The sequence below is a fragment of the Halyomorpha halys genome, unplaced genomic scaffold, assembly GCF_000696795.3.
Source record: "Halyomorpha halys isolate HHAL.00 unplaced genomic scaffold, Hhal_1.1 Scaffold577.1, whole genome shotgun sequence".
NCBI classification, from domain to species: Eukaryota; Metazoa; Arthropoda; class Insecta; order Hemiptera; family Pentatomidae; genus Halyomorpha; species Halyomorpha halys.
In genome coordinates this window covers 494,833-516,069 of record NW_027113760.1, presented here as the reverse complement: position 1 = coordinate 516,069, position 21,237 = coordinate 494,833, and the positions used below count along the sequence as shown (strand labels likewise).

General features: G+C 29.8%; 1 protein-coding gene across 5 annotated transcripts in view; it reads right to left on the bottom strand.

Moving 5' to 3' along the window:
* The window catches only part of LOC106684402 (WD repeat-containing protein 47), a 353,715-nt gene that overhangs the window by 205,101 nt on the left and 127,377 nt on the right, over positions 1 to 21,237 (bottom strand). For 4 of the 5 annotated variants that reach the window (XM_014426461.3, XM_014426460.3, XM_014426463.3 and 1 more), the window contains one exon: positions 16,844 to 16,958. In XM_014426461.3, coding sequence (XP_014281947.1) covers positions 16,844 to 16,958 — 115 coding nt within the window. Of the gene's footprint in view, positions 1 to 1,906; positions 2,360 to 16,843; positions 16,959 to 21,237 lie in introns of those variants that run through there. The other variant, XM_067051099.1, reaches the window with a different exon arrangement.

Genomic DNA, 21,237 nt, shown 5'->3' with positions numbered 1-21,237 from the left:
TTTATTTTTATTTATAACAGAGCTGATAAACGTTCAAGAAGGTATGCAAGCGGATGCCTTCCAAGAAGACCTTCTACACTAGTATCAGTCACGGTGGGCACGCACGCATTGTTCTGCTAAGAAAAGATTGATTTTTTTACCCCGATGTAAAATAATTATAGCAGTATCCAGACATACCTGTAATAATGATTGTTTTAAATCGTGTAGTTAAATCATCCCCGCAATGAACCACAACCACAGCCTAGATAATCTCTTATCTCATGAGTAAATAAAATTGACATTGAATTTTTTGTCTCTTTTTATCGATATCAGGGTTTTAAGTAAGCCTCAATATGCAGTCCTATTTTATCAAATAAATAAATTGCAAATAATACTTCACTAAGGTAGAGTAAACTGTAAAAAGCTTAAACTTTTAAATCCTAACTATTGCTGCTTTTTGGCGTTGAAATAAAAATTAAGGAAATTTAAACCAACAAATAGGTGAGGGCCTCAAAGGCCACGGACAGAATTCAATCCACAGTCAATTTTGATAACATTATAAACTTTAGAGTGTAAATAAATCCTTTTTTACTTAATGATTAATTAAAAATACAATACCTTAATTGTACAAACAATAGTAATATTGAAATAAATTCTCAATAATTATTCAAGTAAACTTTTCTTAGAAGGTAACCCTATATAGGTTTGTTTGTAAATAGATCAGGAAGTAATATAATATATGATATAAAAAACCTAATAAGAATTGCGTGCCCATTATATTGAAGCATTGAACCACCTGAATCATACAAAAAAGTAATCATAAAAGAAAAAAAACCTTAAAAGACATTATAGTCATCTATATTCTTTAGACAACATATCAACAAGGCTTAATAAAACTAGTTATTGATCTATAACGCTGATTCAAATTTGTTTGAATTATTAGAACAGAACTCATTGGACAGCTAAAATGTCCTTCCTAATACAATTCATGACTCATAATGCTGGAATAACTATTAATCAATCGTAAAACAAAAAAAAAATTAAAAAATAGATTAAATCATAAAAAAGTTGTCAACTAGAAGAACCGAACTGTATAACTTGAATTTTCTCCCCTCACCATACTTAAGCCTGTGATTTAACATGACCATACACAATAGACAACTTTGTTTGGTAGACAGCTTTGTCTAATGAAGCTTTTGTGTTCTGTAACATTCCAAAAAGTACACTGAAGGTATTTTGTTATATTCATGGCGCAGTTAAAAGAAAAGTTTACGAACATACTTCCCTTTACAAAGAATAGCTCCTCACTCCATATTCTTGAACCCTACCCACATTGAAATAGCTTGTAAAACCCCTATTTGATAGACGCTTAGATCAGCTACAGAACTGCTGTGGCATCCCAATACGATTAAGTACGAGATAAAACTTCAAATAAAAAGTAAGACCTGCCAAATCTAATTCCATGGTAATATTACAGAAAATTACTTTACTAAAACATCTTAATATTAAGATCGGCGATATGGGAGAAAGAAAAGTACAAAAAACATGAAAAATAAAGCAGAACTTGGATTTAAAAAAAAAAATGTATATCGTATACACACAGCAATATTTACATTCTCGAACAGAATCTCTACTAGAGATCCTTTTATTGTAACAAGGCAATCGTAAACACAATTCGAACAGCACAAAAATCTTAATGCATTGTCAATAATATTTTATAATCTATATATTATCACACGTTAAGCAGAATTAATTTATATTGTAGCTATAATAAGGAAGCAATTAGAATAATTATAGGAATAAAGCACAACTAATCTAGTAAGTAGAACAAACATTTTACTGTGCCTCAGATAAATAATAACTCAATAAAAAACAACAGCTTCTTTAAATTAATGTAAATTTTAGGAAGGAAATTAAGAAGGAATACCTTAGAGAGTTTCCTCTGGTCAGGCCTCTCCCAGATCGGTTCTTCTGCTCCAGAGCCGACAGAACCCCTCCTGTTGGGGTCCCAAGAGTTCCTACGGTGCCCTCCCTCCAAAGAGTCAGTGGAGAAACGGCGCTTGCTGAGACAGGACGGAGGGACCGGGGACAGGGAGTCCCTGCGGAGAGTGCTGGGGAAGGCCGAGGGGTGCTGGTCCCGAGGCGGCCCCCCAGGCCCCAGTCCCAGAACCAGCGAGTCTCTCCTCCTGAGGCAGGCCGCCGGGGGGTGGGTCTCAACTGACACAGACCCCCGTCGCTCCAACACGACGGACCCCCGACGTCCAGGATGTACCCCACAGGAGCCATCCGCTTCCCGGGTCACCTCGACCACCTCCGTGCTCAGCTCCCGGAACAGAGCGTCCAGTCTCTTCACCGCTGCTGCCATCACTGCACGGGACCGATCCCCTCCTCTTCGCGTCTGGACCGGTCCAAGGTCACCGTGTAGCCTACCCACCGATCTCTTCTCTTTCTCGCCCAGAGAACAGTGGTCAAGTTCAAATAAGAATGTTAAATTGAAACCAGTTTAAATATAACCCAAACGATATTACGATGCTTATGAAAATAAATGATTTTTTCAAGAATATATAAAACCATATTGAGCATAATCCTGCTTTAAAAAAAGTAGCAGCAATAAACGAATGGTACGAAATGCATTTCAGTATTTTATTTCTCATAATAAAAATAGTATCCTATTAAATGATAAAGTAATTTATCAATTAATTATTTATAACAACTAATATTTATAGAATTAATAAAATAACTTAAGTAATGAAAACAAAATTTCGGAAACAAAAAAAGGAAATGAATAATAATAATTAAAAAATAAATAAAAACAAGAGTGAAAAGCAAGTACAGAATGTCTAGTTCTAGTTTAGATGAAGTTGAATTTCCAACGTCGTTAACTGCTAGTAAATGGAAGCAAAATTTTGTAAAACATTTAAGTAGTTCACGATGAAATCGACTATTTCATATAAACTAAGGGACATTTAATAGGATTTTTGGGACCATGTTTACGATGCCGGATCCTCAAGTTCACACCCCTACATCAATAATGGCTTTAATATCGTATTAGAAATAAAAGTGGTTGTACCTGGTGTAATCTACATTTCCTATTTAAGAAAATCTCATCTTAAAACAACACTATCAACCGTTAACGGGCTACAGAATACTCAAACTAATTAGTAACTCTGAATAACTTCCCAATCTCAGAGCTATAGAACGGTTTCTGAATTATTGCCTAGAATCGATAGGGGCGAATAGTCGACAAATGACCTGTTAAACCAACCATTTCGGAAGACAATAGACCTATTGTTCTTGCACCAATTAAGGCAATCGTCCATTCCCCTATCCAAGCACAGATAGGTACTTGGAGAAATGCATAACGATATCTGGTGTAAATAGTGCATATGATTTTCTTTTTCAAACTAATTAATTTATAATATATTCCAAGAGATGAGGGGCTTAGTAACTAATAATAAAACCGACTGGATAATAACAAAATAATGCCGAATAGCAAATTGCTAAATAACTTGAGATAAAGAGGCAGATCCAACATTAAAGTCACAACACTTGGCAAAAGCAGATTACATGGAGCTAAGGCAAGTCCAGATTAGGCAATGGGAGCGAAGCGACCTCGTTCGACCATAAACGTCTATTACCTTAGGCTTACCTTACACAACAACCTTTAGCTAAATACACTAGCAAGCTAGAAAACTATTAAAAAAAAAAATCGACACTGAAGAATAATATATTTACGTTTTATGTAATAATATATTATATATTAAGTAACAGTAATCGCAGTAAAAAAAAATCAGGATGGAGTGGGAAGAATGTGACCCAACATTTTACGGGATGAGCTTTGACCTTCAATAATTCCTCACTAAAAATCACTCATTTTGATTTTTATGAAATTATATAGTTTGTTTTACGTAGGTTACAACACACTCTTAAGTGTTTCATACATCTTTAGTCCTCAAAGAAGAAACTTTTCTTTTAATTTCAATCTAATTCCACGTTCTCCCAACTAAATGATGGCAAAGTAGAAATTCTGCTTTGAATTAGCATAACACCAACCATATCTGTAAAAAACACTCACTGGCAAAATGTTTTAAGTTCCTATTACGTTACCTAGGAAACTTTTTTTTTTAATTACTAGCAATCGATTGATTATATGGATTTTTGTCGATTACTTTTTATCATTTTACCACCGTCAACTTATAAGAAAAAAGATAAAAACATTTTTGCTACCTTTACATCAACGAAGGTATACAAAAAATCCTATTTAATAGAAAATGGAAGACAATTTTTTTTTCTCGAATTTCAATAACAAAATTAACTATTTTTATTTTTTTTTTAATCCACAAAACGCTGCTCACGCAATAGTTTAAATAACGACCCATGTTCTTCTGATAAGAGAAATTTTTTTATGACTGACATACGGGGGGAGATAATCTATATCACCCTATTCTAACCATGGTAGGCATCGAGTTTTCATGGGACCAACACAGAATTACATGTCAAACCTTCCAGGGTTCGAATTCGAACCACTGGTGCTGCAGTCACAAGCCAGCTTAAGTTAGCGCTTTAACTCCATTGCCCACAAATGACCCACACGGTAAGAGAAACACACTGAAAATGTTTTTAAAGCAAGACACTCAAATGTCTTTATTTATTAAATTACTTTCGCATTTGCCCCATTCTTGTGTTCAAGCCCACTCATGTTTTTTTTTTTTTTTTTTTTTTTTAATCGGCATGAGATATTTTAGCTAAATTATACCAGATCCAAAAATGAATTAGGCATGAAAAATGAATCCAAAACAATTCCCAATAGAAAACAAATCTATCTGAAAAGAACTCAAATGAAAGTTTTTCGCTTTTATTGAATGGCTTCGTAAGCCTAATCTTCTGATTCCTATAACAGGTAAAGTTACTTCATAAAGAATTTTTTTATGTTGAAAAATCGTTTTCATAGACTTTGCATATACAATCTTTTTAAAGAGAACCCTTCATATAAACATTACATATAACTTGTAATGTTAATGATAAAATTAAGAGGTTCACAAAAAGCGGATATTTTTCACTCATACGAACTCATGAATCATACAACACACTAATCATTCCAAGTTTAATCTTTAAAACAACTACTAATCTCATTGTCCAATCAGCATTAACTGAATAAATAACATTTGAAACCTTAAAATTGAGATAAAACATTTTAATTTCTTATAAGACGGCGTATCAAACAATAGTGCTGAAATAAATGAGTTAAATTCGAGAATAAAAATGAAAGAAAATAAACTATCTGCTAAAGAGAACAGATAAAATGTCAAATTCACACGCTACGAGGTCAAGACTAAAAAAAAGAAAATAATTAAGCAAATCATAAGGTCTTTCATTCAGGCAACGATGAAATCTTGATTCGTCTTAACTTTAATTGGAATCATTGCCTGTCTTCCTCATTACTCGGCTAATGGTTTTAGAACAGAGGATCGAAATAGACTAAACAAAACTGAAAAAAACATCGTCAGTTAATATGGAGATGCAGTTCAATGTAAATATATTGATATATGTGCAAATGTATACAAATCATAAAAAGTTTTTATATACTGTATACGTTTTATTTTATTTTTTTTCAACCTACTTGTTTTAACATTAACAAATAAGAATTACAATAAATCGTCCGACCAGAAAAAAAATTAACATTAAGCTTAACACAATAGTGTAGTACATTTTTATGAAATTTAAAATGAACACGTCTTAACAACACGCGTTCTATAAAGATCAAATTTCCATACCTTTTCTACAGCTACGGGAGGCATAAATTGAATATTATATGTAAACATAACCCTATATCCGGTAAATATAATTCAAGTTATAGCATTGCGCCGTATAAGATGGGCATGTAAGGTTGTAAGTCTTAGTAACGAGCGGATCCCTAAGATGTTGATAAACACTGAACCAACGGGTAAACGTTTGAGGGGTACACCGAAACGTAGATGGGAGGATTGTGTTAAAACAGATTTAGTAGAATAGGGTTTGGAGGGGCATCACTGGAAGGATGTATGCAGAGAGCGCTTGATGGTATCGGCATCGAACCTTCGGGTTCGTTAAGCCTTTATTATTGTATTATATGTAAACATATCTGGTTTTACCCAAAATCAAAATATAATCTGCTGGATACAATAAACTGCAATTTTCCACCTACTTAAAAAAACTTCAATGAATCATTAAGTGACACAACTTTTAATTAATTTAACAGCATATATATTTTCAAAATATGTGTTTTCTGTATACAACACCTACTGAGAACCCTCCTACTTGTCCCTTCTAACCTTTTTGGCATACCAAGGAGAAAAAAAAATTCCGAGCTATTATGCCAAACATATTCTAATATATTCCTTGAAAATTATAAAAATATTTAAAACGCAACGTTGGCGATAGGTCATGGGAAAGAGTGGGTGATGTAGGAATTTTTATTGGAATTCTTATATGTTATTGCTGATTTGAAAACAAACCATTTCTAAAATAGGTATGTAATTAAATTGGAATACTTATGTTCAGTTCCAGTTCTCTCATATTAATAACTAATATTGATTATTTTTTTTTTTTTTTTTTTTTTTTTGTTTGAAGAAGTTTATCGGGGGGTGCGGTCAGCAAAGAACAACATAAATAAACAAAACAATATTTATTTATTTTATGCCGACGTTTCGACCTGAGTTTCAGGTCTTCATCAGGGATAGTGGCGTGTAAAGGGGACGGGAAGCAACTCTAATATTGATTATCATTAATTATTCACCTTTTAATACAACCGTTCACTAATGATCAAGTATTTATGTGCTTATGATATTTTTGATAATTATAAATAGCATTGATATTTTTAAGTATAATTTTATTTTGATGGAATATCTTGTTTGTTGACACCATTTTACCGTTTTACTAAGAAATACTTTAATAATAATCTTAAATAAATTTTAAAAGTTTGACTTATGATTTTAAGAAAAGACTTTGTAAATAAAACGGAAACAACCAAAATGCTTCAAAAATGTTAATATTATATATAGCTATCGACAATATCATAATAAATCATAAATAATTGATCATTACAGAACGATTGTATTGAAAAGTGAAGGCTAAAAGATAATGCTACATGAAAAATAATATTACAGCTAAATGTACTAATATTTCTTAAAGCCATCTTATCGAAGAAAACCAATACCTGTCATCTGTGACAAACACATTCATAAAAACCATCATCTACGTTCATATAAATATAAATACACAAAAAAAATATCTACACACCGGATTTTAAATAAAACCTCGCTAAATACAACTAAAAGTACGAATGAAAACAAACTAAAATATGGTATTGCCATAAGCCACTTCAAAGTTATATGAAATAATGAAGGACTGGGAATGCTGAGGGAACCTAGCTCAGAACGGTAAACAACAAACTTTTTTTTAAATTATGAAGCTTTGCTAGAGATTTTTTACTAGTTACCCCAATAAAATTCGTTATCGCCTAAACGTTTTCTTTGTTCTACGTTATAGCTAAAAAAAGATGAAACGTGCACTTCTGTACAATATTGAACGTATTATTATATTATTCTTATAAAGTGAATTGATTTAAAACATGATACACAACAAAATAAAATATAACATACAAATCCGCTCTCTGCTTATGATTTTTTATCTATCCTATTGCTACGGTTTGTCCCGACATGTGCTAACAGCGGGGATTACCGAACCAAACCAGCACTAGCTAATGCATATAGGACAATTGAGCCCATATCACGAATCATCTAACTGAATACTATTGTTAGTTTTGTGACATAATAATTCATTTGATTTTTCTTTGAGTCATACACAAAAAATGAACAATGATTCCATAGTTAAAACTAAAAAAGTAAAGGAATATACAATTCTGTGCAGAAAATCGAGATATCGTATAATTTAATATCGTTTAAATATAAAAGCCAGCAGAAAAGGACCTCTTTCACAATCCTTTATTATCAAAAAATATAATAAAATATAGAAAATTAAAAAAAATAACATAATTCTCCACGAATATCAAACTAATTTTTCCTATTAGTTAACCTACTGGTTTAAATAAAATCAATATTTATCGTTAAATTTGTTAACGTTATAAAAACATCTGAGAAATTATTAGAAAAAAAGGAATTTATGCAGAGTAGAATTTAATCCGTAGAATAAAACTGTTAAATCCTAATGCAAAAGGACAAAGATAGCATGTTGAGTAATTGTACTTTCAAGACTGATTACGAAACATTACAAAATAAATATAAATACAAACAAACAACACAAAATTGTATGTATGACATACTAAAAAAAATTAATGGTGATGCCAGTCAAAAACAATTTTTTAGGCTTTTGATGTTTTTTAGGTTTCAGGGTACGCTTTACAGTAAACTGAGCTTACAAAAAAAAAGATCTTGAAAAAACCTCAGGTCCTAATACATAGAAAAAAACATTTTGTTTTTCAATTTTCATTAATATATATACATAAACAGATTTTTATTTATCAAAAGATTTTTTTTTTACCAAACTAGGTAACGGTAAACACTAATATTTCCCTCAAAAACTAGATAAACTTCTTTTTTAATACTATGAGAGCAAGTCTAATACTCATCATAATAAACACAAGTGTGATCCTTCCCTTGTCAATAATATCATTATATTAATTAAATTGAAGGAATTAATATAATAAACTCACAGGCCTTGCACCCTGATTTGGATTTGGTATCGTAATACAATACAAACATTGTAAATACAATACAAACATTGCAAATACAATACTGACAAACAATAAAGATATAAACAGTTTTCAAGAGAAAATATTGAAAAAAAAAACTCAGTAAATCAGAAACTCAATAATTATGATATAGAAATGTTTATAAGTGCAATGAGCGTTATGAACCTTGAAGCGAGGATGCAACAGCTTGAAGCTCAATATGCATGCTGCAAAGCATTTACCTTCAAAGTAAGTCGAATACGAGCCGCGCGATACGTGACCGGAAACAGAAGATTCAGTTAAAAGATAAATCACAACAGGTTTTGAAATGGAATAGAGCTATTTGTTCCCTTCCAACCAAGCAAAATTTTAACGTCCAAACATAATTTTTATAGATATAAATTGTTTGTTTTGTTCCCCATACTTGTTGTTGTTTTATTTTATTTCGGATTTGTTGATTAATACATTCCAATAAGAAATAATAGATTATAAGCTTTTGAGGTTTATAGATTTAGTGCTTCCCCTTGATAAGTACTGAATAATGAACGAAAAAAAAAACCAATGGCTCTCGAACTAACGTGCTATTTCAGTAAGGAATTATATATCAGCAATTCTTATTATATTTGATAGATGACCTCGAGTAGCGAAGACATCACTCATGATAAATCAACATCATTGTGTCCCTTCTAGGGAATGTATTAAAGGCTAAGATGCCTAAAGGAAGGTATTTTTAATTCCAATGATGAGAAGAGGCTAAAAAAGGAAGATGCGAAGGAGGAATATAAAAGGTAGAAAATAAGAAATAAACCCCGAGACCACAATGGGAGCAGGTGCGGCCGTCGCAAATGGGCACAATGGGCCTCAGATCTGGGTTATTGTGAGTCTGGGGAGAATGACCGTCTCAGGCCTCAGCTACTGTAAACATCTACCGTCTTAGCCGGTACCAACATTAACATCCACAAGTTATTTGAGCTCGGTCAACGATGATATTTAATTAGCACAAAATATTAAAAATCAATTGAATTGTATTGAATCAAATTCGTTTCTTAGGAGATAAGAAAAATACAATCGAACTCAAACGATTATCTAAGAACTGTTCAATGTACTTGGTATAGCTATAGAACTCATAAATATACAAGCTTCGGTACTTTCCTAGGAAACACACTATATTATACTATTTTATCTCACTGTTAAGGTCTGTCTACAAAGACTGAAAATGATCATAATAAGTTTACTACCTTTTATAGCAAAAGAAAATATAATATAAGAAAATTATTGTCAATCCTAAGTAGGTTTTGTAGTAAAAAGTGGCAACCAAAACCTTGACACACTGTTTTGAACTATACAAGCCGCACGAAGATAGTCGATTCCGTAAGCCAAACATTGCTTAGCTATTTCCAGTGTCCAGAAAAATCATATCGCTACACTTAAAGGTCCTAATCAGTACAGCTGATTCGGCTTGCAATATTGTAATGGCGCACCAATGTTTCAGCTCATCAGCTGAACAAGTGAGAACCACTTTTAATATTTTCATGTCAGAATCATCAGGAAAACAGTGAAAGGGACTTCAATCCTCAATGCAAAGGATGAAGAAAATAGAACTTTAAGGAATTCCAAATTAGTTAAAAAATGAAAGACATTCTTGCTAAACGGCGATATTTTTTTTTTTTTACTTTTTTCTTTCGAATTTTATCGATCTCATTATTCAACAGCCAGTTGAAAAATATTTCAATATTAATTTTTAATCTTAAGGTTCTTCAGCTACTTCACCAAAATTGAATAAAACATCAACTCACAAAAACATAATATCAATACATCTAAAAATCCATTTCAACGGCATAAAGATTGTAAGTACGAAGACAATTATTCAGTCATTGCTTTAGAGATAATGAAAAAGACCTAAGAAAAAAAATATGAATCAACTTCTAGCACAACCATTCCTTTCAAGAACCCAGGTATCACTCGAACCAACAGAAGCAAGAAGCACTGTAAACTTATTTAAAAACGTCTAGCTCTGTGACAGTGAGTGCACATTTGAATTCAGAATCCCCTGAAATGAATATCTCAATAAAAAAAAAAAAAAGGGTTAAACCTTATTTTTCTCCTCACCCTTGATATAAGACAATTACACAAAGAAATCAAATCAGTTGAATAGAAAAAAAAATAGAATAAAAGACTTATACTTCGGCTGACAATAATTTTATATTTCGTAATAAACTCCTTGAAAACCCTAACATAGTAGGTAGGAGAGGTGCTTAAAAATACGGAAAGCCGACAAAAAACTAATAAAATTATTTTGCATGGACCCGGGAAACCAATGAAAATGCGAGTATGCACTGAGTGAAGTATAGAAAACTATTTATTCAAGTAATTAAATAAAATATTGCCTTGTTAAATGGTATATTAGTATATTGCAGTTGAAATTATTTTAATAAATATTTAGACTAGAAGTTGAAAAAAAAAAATAGCTTTTATCACTGAACAATAAATATTCATTTTTAACATTCTGACTAACATATTTATTAAAATCAAATTATAACTTATGTTAAAGGAGAAAGAAAAAGGAAATAAAGTTGGTTTGACCATCAAACCAAAGACAAACATATCTCAAACAGAAACGGTAGAGGGAAAGCTCATGAATACACAATGTTTGATTTCCCACGAAACAGAAAAACTTCTGTAAAATGTTTTGACAGGTGACAGAAAATAAATCGATACATCCTTCCTACGAATGATAACAATTTTCGTTGTTGGTGGTTTTTACTTTAAATATTATTTTTTAAAAATGGTGCATAAATGAATTGAGGCGTCTATTTTGAAAGAACTAACCAATAATTCTGTGAAATTATATTTTATAAGCAATACCGATATTTTTTTAAGCATTCCTACTTTTCAACACAAAGCCAAGAAAGACACAGCGTTCATCTATATCACCATTAGATACAGATACAGCCATGGTTCCTCTTGTGAAAGAAAAAATTATCAATGCTGATCAAATGCAAGTAGTTCAATTGATATTTTCCTTTTAAAGGGATACAATTAACATTACTGTCAGAAGAGTGTTAATAATAATAATACCATAGTAAACGAGAGAGCATCAGTCGGTATGTGGCAATATAGGTCCTACAACAGTTATAAACTTCACAACCCTATTTTTCTAATTTCATAAAAAATAATGAATGATTCGATATAAAATAATTCGAACAATTTATTTCCAATTAATTAGATAATAATAAAATATTTTCAGATAAAATATTAATTTATAATCTTCAAAATTGTTTTTGTTCCTGAATTTTTAAATATTAGCTTTTAAATTGATGTATAATGGAGATACTACTGAATAAATAAATTCATAAGATTTCCTTAGAGGAAATGGTAAGTAGTAGGGCAACAAAAAATCTGTTCCACATCTAAAAGAGCTTCCCGGAGCATCGGACGGCCGGCAAGTGGAAATCTGAAGAAAGATCGCCGTGATGAATATCTTCCTTGAGGTAAGATAATATATTTCCGTACCGTTCCGCATCTCAGCACTCTGAAAGCTGTAGTATGAAGCATTGTACTTAATGAGCATATTAATATTCATTTCGTGGGAAATGAGAAGATTTCAGTATTCAATGTACAATCAATAGATTTCTATACTGATCCTTAACCATAGCAATATATATTATTTGTCGTTTCCTATGCCGACATAATAATAACCGCGAAATAAAGGTTGGCTACTACGATCGATAGTTCCATAGTTCAGACTGTTGCTAGTATCGATAATATCAATGAAATATTCTATTGTTTCATATCCAATAATTCAATTAGGTAGATGAATTAGAGGCCATTCTGAAGTGGCGCAAATCAAAAGTGACATACGACCTAAACATTGATAATTGGAGATATCAGTAGCGAAAGGTGTTATGCTAAAAACATATGAATCTGAGAAAGTACTGTGATTCATACTTTTTTTAAAGAAATTAAAATAATCTAATTTATTAAAAAAATAGAATAATTATTAGTAAAATGTTTGGCCTAATCTCAAATTTTTAAATTGATACATAATTGTAAAATTAGCTAGGTAAATATTAAATTATATTGAAACAACTTCTAATGAATTGTAATTTGTCTTTTAAAATTCGTTGTATAATTTTAAAACTGCTGATTTTTTATTTCTATGTAAAAATTAATTGCATAGTGGAAAAACTGCTAAAAACGTTATTCTAATGCTAAAAATAAAGTAAAGAAGTCATAAAACGGTAATTTTTACAGAAAAAAAAAGATTAGTTCCTTTTGAACTCAACTGTTCAACGTTTGAACGGAAATTAAAAACTTGAAATTCTGATTAAATTAAGGGTTTAGTCATTTTTTATACATATTATAAACTAGAAATCTCTATTTTTAATTTCTGAAAACTAACACAATTCAATGTTAAACTAAATTTAATTTAGTATCTAAAATATTTTCTCTAACTAAAATCCTTATTCTTCTTTAATTATCACATAGCTCCTTCATGGTTTTCAATTTATCATTAATAAATTCAGAATCAGCACCAAACAAACAAAATTGCAGAAAAAAAAGTGGAAGATTTGTGAAACGAGGTTTATAGATTTAACGAGATCTGAGATTTATAAAAGAACAAGTATCCAATTTTTGGTTAAACAACAAGCTCCAACTTGCAAATGAAAATCCTGGAGTCACAGTTGAATTGGAGAGTAATATTCTGTTTAGGAAGCTCGAATAAGCAAAACGTTTTACAATTATTCAAGTTACTTGTTCAAGTTACTGTTTCACACTCCGTACTTTCATTAAAATATGTATTTAATGTTCTAACTAAATAATTAATATTTAGTATTAATTTATTGATTAACTGACAATTAATAATTTGATTTTTTTTTTTTTAACCAAAAATTATAATTTAGAATAAAATATATAATGCGAGCAATGCCATCGATAGTCCAGAACTATCGATAAACATTGTGAAAGAGACGACTATCAATATTATTGATGGTGCAATCGAACTATTAAACAATAATAAAAAGGAAGAGGGAAATGAGGGATAGAGAGAATGAATTTGAATAATGAGTTGAATAGTGAAATGTAAGATGTGTAAGCAAAATCGTTGCCGTTGGCTATAGTTTAATTCAAAATAAACAATTTTTTCGAGGAATCTTGGATTGTGCTGTTTGTGTAATATGTTAAAAACATTATAATAAAGCATCTGTTGATAGTTTTGTTGCTTAACAATTACAGTAAGCATTGAGTGTTTGCGGTAGATCAGTACAGATGACACGATCAGGCGTAATACTCAGCGTGGGTTGATCAAGTTCTGCCCACGAATAAATAACAGCACCTTTCTCAGAACAGCATAGTCACCAAAACAGAGATCAAGGGAGTTCGGTTTATGCTTAGTCCACCCAAAAAAAATTACATAACACAATAAGATTGAGAAGAGTCGTTAAAGGAGAAAAACAGATTAATATAGTAATACGATGTTATGTATATAAATTATATATTTAAAATCAATACTTTTCAATTAATATGCTCACACTGATAATTAAAAACATATGTAAATTATTTAAATTAAATAGTTTTAGCATACAACCTATACGGTATCGAGCATAAATCATAAAACATCGATAATGGTAAAATAATTTTAATAAACTTTTTTCCACTATTAAATATTTAGGCATTAAGAAAACGAAATTTAATAGGTAAAATTCTAATGATTTGAATTTTTAAAAATATATTTCACTGAAAGAGAATTATGTGTTTATACGAAACATGTTTATCATATGATTTATAATAAACAGCTTGGCTAACATGCCCAACTGCCAAAGATTGTTAATACCTAAATTAAATATATAACTTTAAATATATTAACTGGCGGGAAAAAAACATTCAATTTTCATCTGAGCTCTCTCTATGGAACAATTTATTTACTACTGCAGAAATTCGAGAAAAAAATCCAGAAAAACTTTCTCGTTTGATATATACAGCAATATATCGTGAAGGAGTTAATTGTTTAAAAAAAATTTTTTTAAATAAATTATAATTAAAACTAGGCAACAACTAACAGTGAACCTAAATTTATATAAAACTGCTTAATACTGGAGAAGACAGAGAGAATATGAGGCCAGGAATTATTAGGATAAAACAGTATTGATAACCCTAAAGAAAGGATCAAGCCAAAAGGTATGTTAGGAACGTAAAGCCCCTTCAAGAAATATGATGCAAGCCCGCATTTCAGAGAAGCCTTTCATATTGCCTACAGCGAACAACGAAGGGGTAAATTGCCAGCACTTCCTCTCATCATATTTTACAAAGGGAAAAATATTTTCTTTTTTTTTTTTCCAAGTATTTTAAAAAAGAGTATCAAAAAAATACAAATGTATGCCAGACTGTAGATGAAATATTAAAAAAAGAAAAAATTAAATCAATTAATTTATGATCTTTGATATTTTTGTTTCAAGTAAAAGACTCAGTGAAATATGAACAAAATAGTATAGAAAGATAGGCTTATGATTTTTTCCTCTAGATTAATGATAGAAATATACCTTTTTCTAATTTGTTTGGCATTAACTTATTAGTTTTTTTTTCACTGCCAATTATTATTTCACTTTAATTTTATTACTACAAAATATAAATTTAGTTATTTGTTTTTCATCAACTGATACCATACTCCCTTTTCATAAACATATGTGTTCCTTAGTGACAGGTTACATCATCCCATTCCATGGATCCAAACTAATGGAATTTTGAAAATTAAATATTTCACTAATGAAGTAATAAAATTTTAGTACACTAATATAGTTGTTTACCTCATAAAACACAACATAAATGTAGTACGCAATAAATGTATTCTAATACTTCAATGTATTTTGAAAGCAATACTTAATAAATCAAACGATAGGTTATAAAAACTTAATCAATTGATACCAATTTTATATCAGTTATTAGTATGAAACTCAGGAAAACACTAGCATTTCTTTTTAATACAAGCTCTAGAAACTGGATTAAATAAAATATATATTTGTTTTTAATATTACCTCTGTTAAACAATGGGCTAAATAAGAAAATAAACGAAGCTGCAAAACTGAGGAACAAAGACAAAACAAATATATACTTTTTTATCCCTATCTATCAGTTCTATAATTTAATTAAAATCAAACAATGCTAGCACAATAATAAAAGTATATTCCTAAAGATTTAGGAGGTTGATTTTTTTTTTTTTTACTCGAAACCATATAAAACTTTTGAATAACTGATCTAATATTTATCTATCGGTTCATAGATAATTTTCGTTGTTTAAGAATTAAAAAATAAGTAATAAGTAAGTATAATAAAAAGGAATAGGAAAATATATATATATATATATATATATATATATTATAACAATCCATAATTGGAAGATTCATAAAATAAAGCCTCAAATCTCAAAAAGATCGGTAATTAACAAACCAGTCAACATTTTGCCAGGTATATTCAGATATGGTCAGGAACGAATCACACAATATTTTGTGGCTTGTTTATATAAGATGCTATGGTCCTCATTCAGAATATCTTGGAACTTGTGTCTTCATGCCTAATTTAGGCTGAATTGGCGAAACATACGAATACTTTGTTAATTATTCCTTTTACAGAAACTAACTGCTTTGACTTTGAAATACTAAAAATACTTACAAAATAAATTTAGAATACCAAGTTCAATATTATAATAATTTTTTTATTATTAGTGATAATTGTTGGTTCGTTTTTTAAGTGAGGTTTTCCAAAGCATTAATTAGCATAATAGCGTGGTTTAGCTACAAATGATAAACGTCAGGCATTTGACTCTTGAGATCCAGAACATTACTAAAAAAGGGAGTAAGAACGCTTCGACACTTATGGCAAAAATGACGAGGTATTATAAGAAATTTAAAAAATGCCAACAATCAAAATTAAAGAATATGTAATTAAATTAGTAAATAATTAAACTGACGTGATGTTCTATTTATTTTTCTTTAATAATAATTTAAGACAAGTGAATTTCTAATTAGCTAAAAGAGATGCACATTAAAATATTACTTATAAAAGCCCTTAATTAATAACAGGATTTAATTAATATTCATCTAATTAATTATTTTCATTTATTTAGTAAAATTTACGACTTACCTTTACGGGTTCATAGGGAGGCGTCGAGTTACCGTTGACCTGAGGAGCAGATCGCGGAAGGGCAGGAGTCGGTCCAGTTCTCACCACAACTCCACCACTATTACCTCGTCGTAGGCTAAACAATAACAAATGAAACATAGATAAATAAACAGATAACTTTGAATGTTATATAATAATTAAAACTATACAAATAATTTGTATTTGGCATATATTGGTTATGATACTCGACAATTTTTACTGTTTTTAAGTTTTTGTTTCATTCTCATCCTTATAATATAATATAGAAGTATAACTATAAATACTACATTCGAAAAAAAATATTTCATATGTATAGATATATCATCCTTGTAATATGTATTACATGAATAAATAAATAAAGGTTATGACCAAAAAAAAAAATTACGTTTAAAAATAAAATAAACATTCATAAACAGTTATCAAGATGTCATAATCATCATATTCATATGCAAATATCATAAAACTAATACCTATATATGATAAATGTTATAAACTTCTTTATAGTACATTAAACTATTTGAATTTTATTGCTGGCAAATATATGAACGTCCTGATATATTTGCTGTCCTGCTTGAATTGAACGTCTTGATATGAATGATTCCTGATATATTTTTTCATAAATAAATAATTTTGTCCGAACAACTAGACATCTCTAGAAAATATCATAAAAACTATTATTTCTGCATTAATATTAGGTATTAAGTAAATCTCGGGAAGTATTGTATGTGAATAGCTCATATTTTAGATAATGTAATCTTTTTTAAATTATGTTCTATTAGGATTTTAAAAAGCAGCAGACAACTTTAAAGATATGGAACTCCGAATGAAACATTTATTTTTTTTTAACGTTTTGTAACAGCCGCCATTATTTTATTCCCATTAGATGTATTTGGCAGACCCATCAATTTTGACTGGTAACTATACATAGTTTAAAAAATCTAGAAGAAGTAACGGACTCTATTATATTGGCCAAAATAAATTCGCAACAAATAGATTTCGAGTTGTAAAATTATGTTTGGGTTATGAAAAACTATATCTGAAGAACCATTGGCTGCCAACGTATGGATGCCTATTAGCACCCAAATTAAAACTAGTTAAATGTAATGTAGTTGATAACTTTTATCTTCGCAGGAACAGCAGATTCCAAATACTCCCCAAAATGAATTCCTATGAAGTTTTTAGTGTACAAGGTTAGTAGTAAGGATATGGAACTCCGAATAAAAAATAGCGAAAATATTAGATTTTTTTCTCTAAAACAATAAACATCAGGGGCCATGAACCTGAAATACTTCAATATTAACCTTTGAATGGCATTTACTGTATCTCTGTAACAGTCTAAGTAAAAATTGAACCTTTTACAAACAGACAAAATCACGCAATTTTTCTTACTTGAAAGAATTAAAAATTAATTTTTTGTAAGTTCTGTAACAGCAGCCATTTTGTATTACGCTCACTCTGGTTTACAGATTCACCAATTTTGAATCTTAATTCTATACAACTTTCAATTCCGTAATAAAACTTTTTTTTTTTTTCTCTTAGGCTCTTGGACTATAAAAATAATGGACCTCAACAACAATACGAGCATCTATTTGGTTCATTAAATTGAATTTAACATTAATAATGTCTTCTTTCAGAGGCTGATATATATTAATATATTATGAGAAAACACGTTTCAAAGGTTTATTAAGTTGTCTACATAGTAGAAAAATCTGATGTATTCATCTAAGAGAAAATTAATGAGCACTCAAACATTAATGAAATGAAATAATTAAAAATGGATATTTTAATATACCTAACGTATCAACAGGAGAAGAGATAAAGAGATATATATAATAAAAGGGGGCGAGGGAAGCAGAAGATGTTAAGGTAAATTAAAAAAAAAAAAATTAGATTAGCCAGCAGCGTTAACACAGAACACAATAATAACCATAGTGTTTAACACTTTTTCAGATGTTTACTCATGCAGACTCAATATCAGTCGTTAAAAATTACTCTAAGCCGTAAACGGACTGCCCTACAACGAGAGCTAATTGATTGAAAGCCATGTTTGGAGCAGGCTGCCAGATCGGTACCTTATATAGAGGGCTGCTAAACAATTTGGCTTTTTATCAATACCGAGGTCAGTTTTTGGAACCAGATCAAGGTCTCGACTGTAAGCATTTTATAAGAGATAATAATTTCCTAATTACATGTAATTACCTAGTAATTGTTAATAAATATAAGCAAATTATAAAATTATGAATAATTGTCCCAAATTTTAATATGGTCCCAAAATTAATAAGTTATTAATCAAACAATAATACTACGCTAACAGAATCCAGGAAAAAAAAAAAGGTCAGATTCATTATTTCAGTGACGTAGACGCATAAATATTCAGTTGGCTATGAATCACTATTGGGAACATACCAGTTGGATGGATCCCTTCTTATATTCGTTTAGGCACAAAACCTCGTAGTGAACCACTATGGTAATTAAATAATTTGGTTAATTCATAATCTATAATACACAAAATGAAATATTAAAACAAATTAATATTCGACTTAATTTGATTGCTTAACTTATTTTATTTTTAAACGGAAGAAAATAAGAGTATTTCGAAGTATGTACTTTTTTAGTTCTCAATTCTGAAGCAAAAGAATAGCTAAACTAGCCATTCTGCAGGTGCAGATGCATAGATATGAGGATTCTCAAGGTTGTACTTTTCTCTTTTTTACTTATAAACTGGCTCGTCAGGTTGTTTCCTGACATAATATTGCGTTCCTTGTATATTCCCTACCATAAGAAATACAACAGTCCTGATAGTGTTAAGAATATGTTACCTAAGCCAGAAAGAACAAATCCATTTTTGGTAGTTACTCTGTAAGGTAAAATTGTTTATCCTCAACTCTAATATGAAATAAAACATTAACTAACAAAAAAAAATAATTATGAGTTTACTTTGCAATACATTCATAATCTGTAAAAGAGAATAATGATTACATTTTATTCACAAATAATAAATGTTATCACAGAACTATTATGAAAATATTTTGGGGACGGTTTCAATTACTTCCATCCCTTCGTTTGAGAATATTTTTTTTATACAGCTTAAGATACTTTTTCTCAAACCTAGCGTAACTGCACATATATCACATACGTAAAACCAACATATTAATTTCAGCTTCATCTACATTGTTGTTTTTAAGATACAGTGATTAATTAAGTCTTAAATGATTGCTCATTTATATACACTATTAATTATATATACTATAATATACTATTATATATACTACCCATTGTGCTATCTTGTAAGTTATAGTAAAGACAATATTTTTTTTTCATATTGACTATAGATGGTTCGATTAAGATAAAGTTTGGTTTGTAGAGCATTAAAATATATTTTAAAGGAGCAGCTATAATTTCCAGGTGATAGTTATTCAGTTATTCGAAAAAGTAATAATTGTTTGTATAATGCAATGATACATACCTGTTCCATTAGTAAAATAAACAACTACTTGACCCATTTTCACAGTTTTTTTTGTAAAATGTTTTAGGTTATCTTGAGGAGGTTTGAAAATAATTGCGACAAACACCTACCTTTTTTTAATTTACTGCAGCAGACATTTGATAGGTGGTTGAATTCCCAAAAGAAAAAAGAATAAAACATTAAAACTGAACAATACATGGTACTTTACGGTTTATTGGAAAGTATTTTATTTTATTTTTTATAAAATCGCTATTTAATCACAAACTACGCATTAATTTTTTTTTTTTACGCAAAAAAAAGTAAGCCACTCTTATTGTTTTAGTATGACGCTATTTCGACATAAACCAATGCTAAGCTTGTCTATTCAGTGCTAGTGTTATTTTAATTTATTTAGTTTTCATTGTTATTTATGAAATTACCTATTATGAGTTATATTCCTGATCGTTCTTGTGCAGTACTTAATTGCAAAAATACTACTAACTATAAAAACCCCACAAAAGATGTTTATCCAAGTGCCAAGAGAAGTCAAAACTAGAAACATTCTGTAAAAGCTGGCTAGAAAGGATCCAAAATTATTATCGAATCTAAATAATAGATCATATTTTTGTGAAGATCATTTCGATGTAAGTATAATGCAAGATAAAAATTGTAAGTTCATTAGAGGTTATAATTCGCAAACATTAAAGCATCTATTCTAAACAAATTTGTATTCTCTTCTCTCATGAAACCGTATTCAATGGTATATTTATTAAAAACGTAATAAAAATTTTTTGAACGAAAAAATATGTAATAATTTAAAAATAAAGGGTGTTTTTTTAAGCCCGATAGAACTTGAAATTGTAAAAAATAACACAAAAAATTAAATTGTAATCAAAATTTTTTTTTTATTCGAAAGATCAATACGTGACAT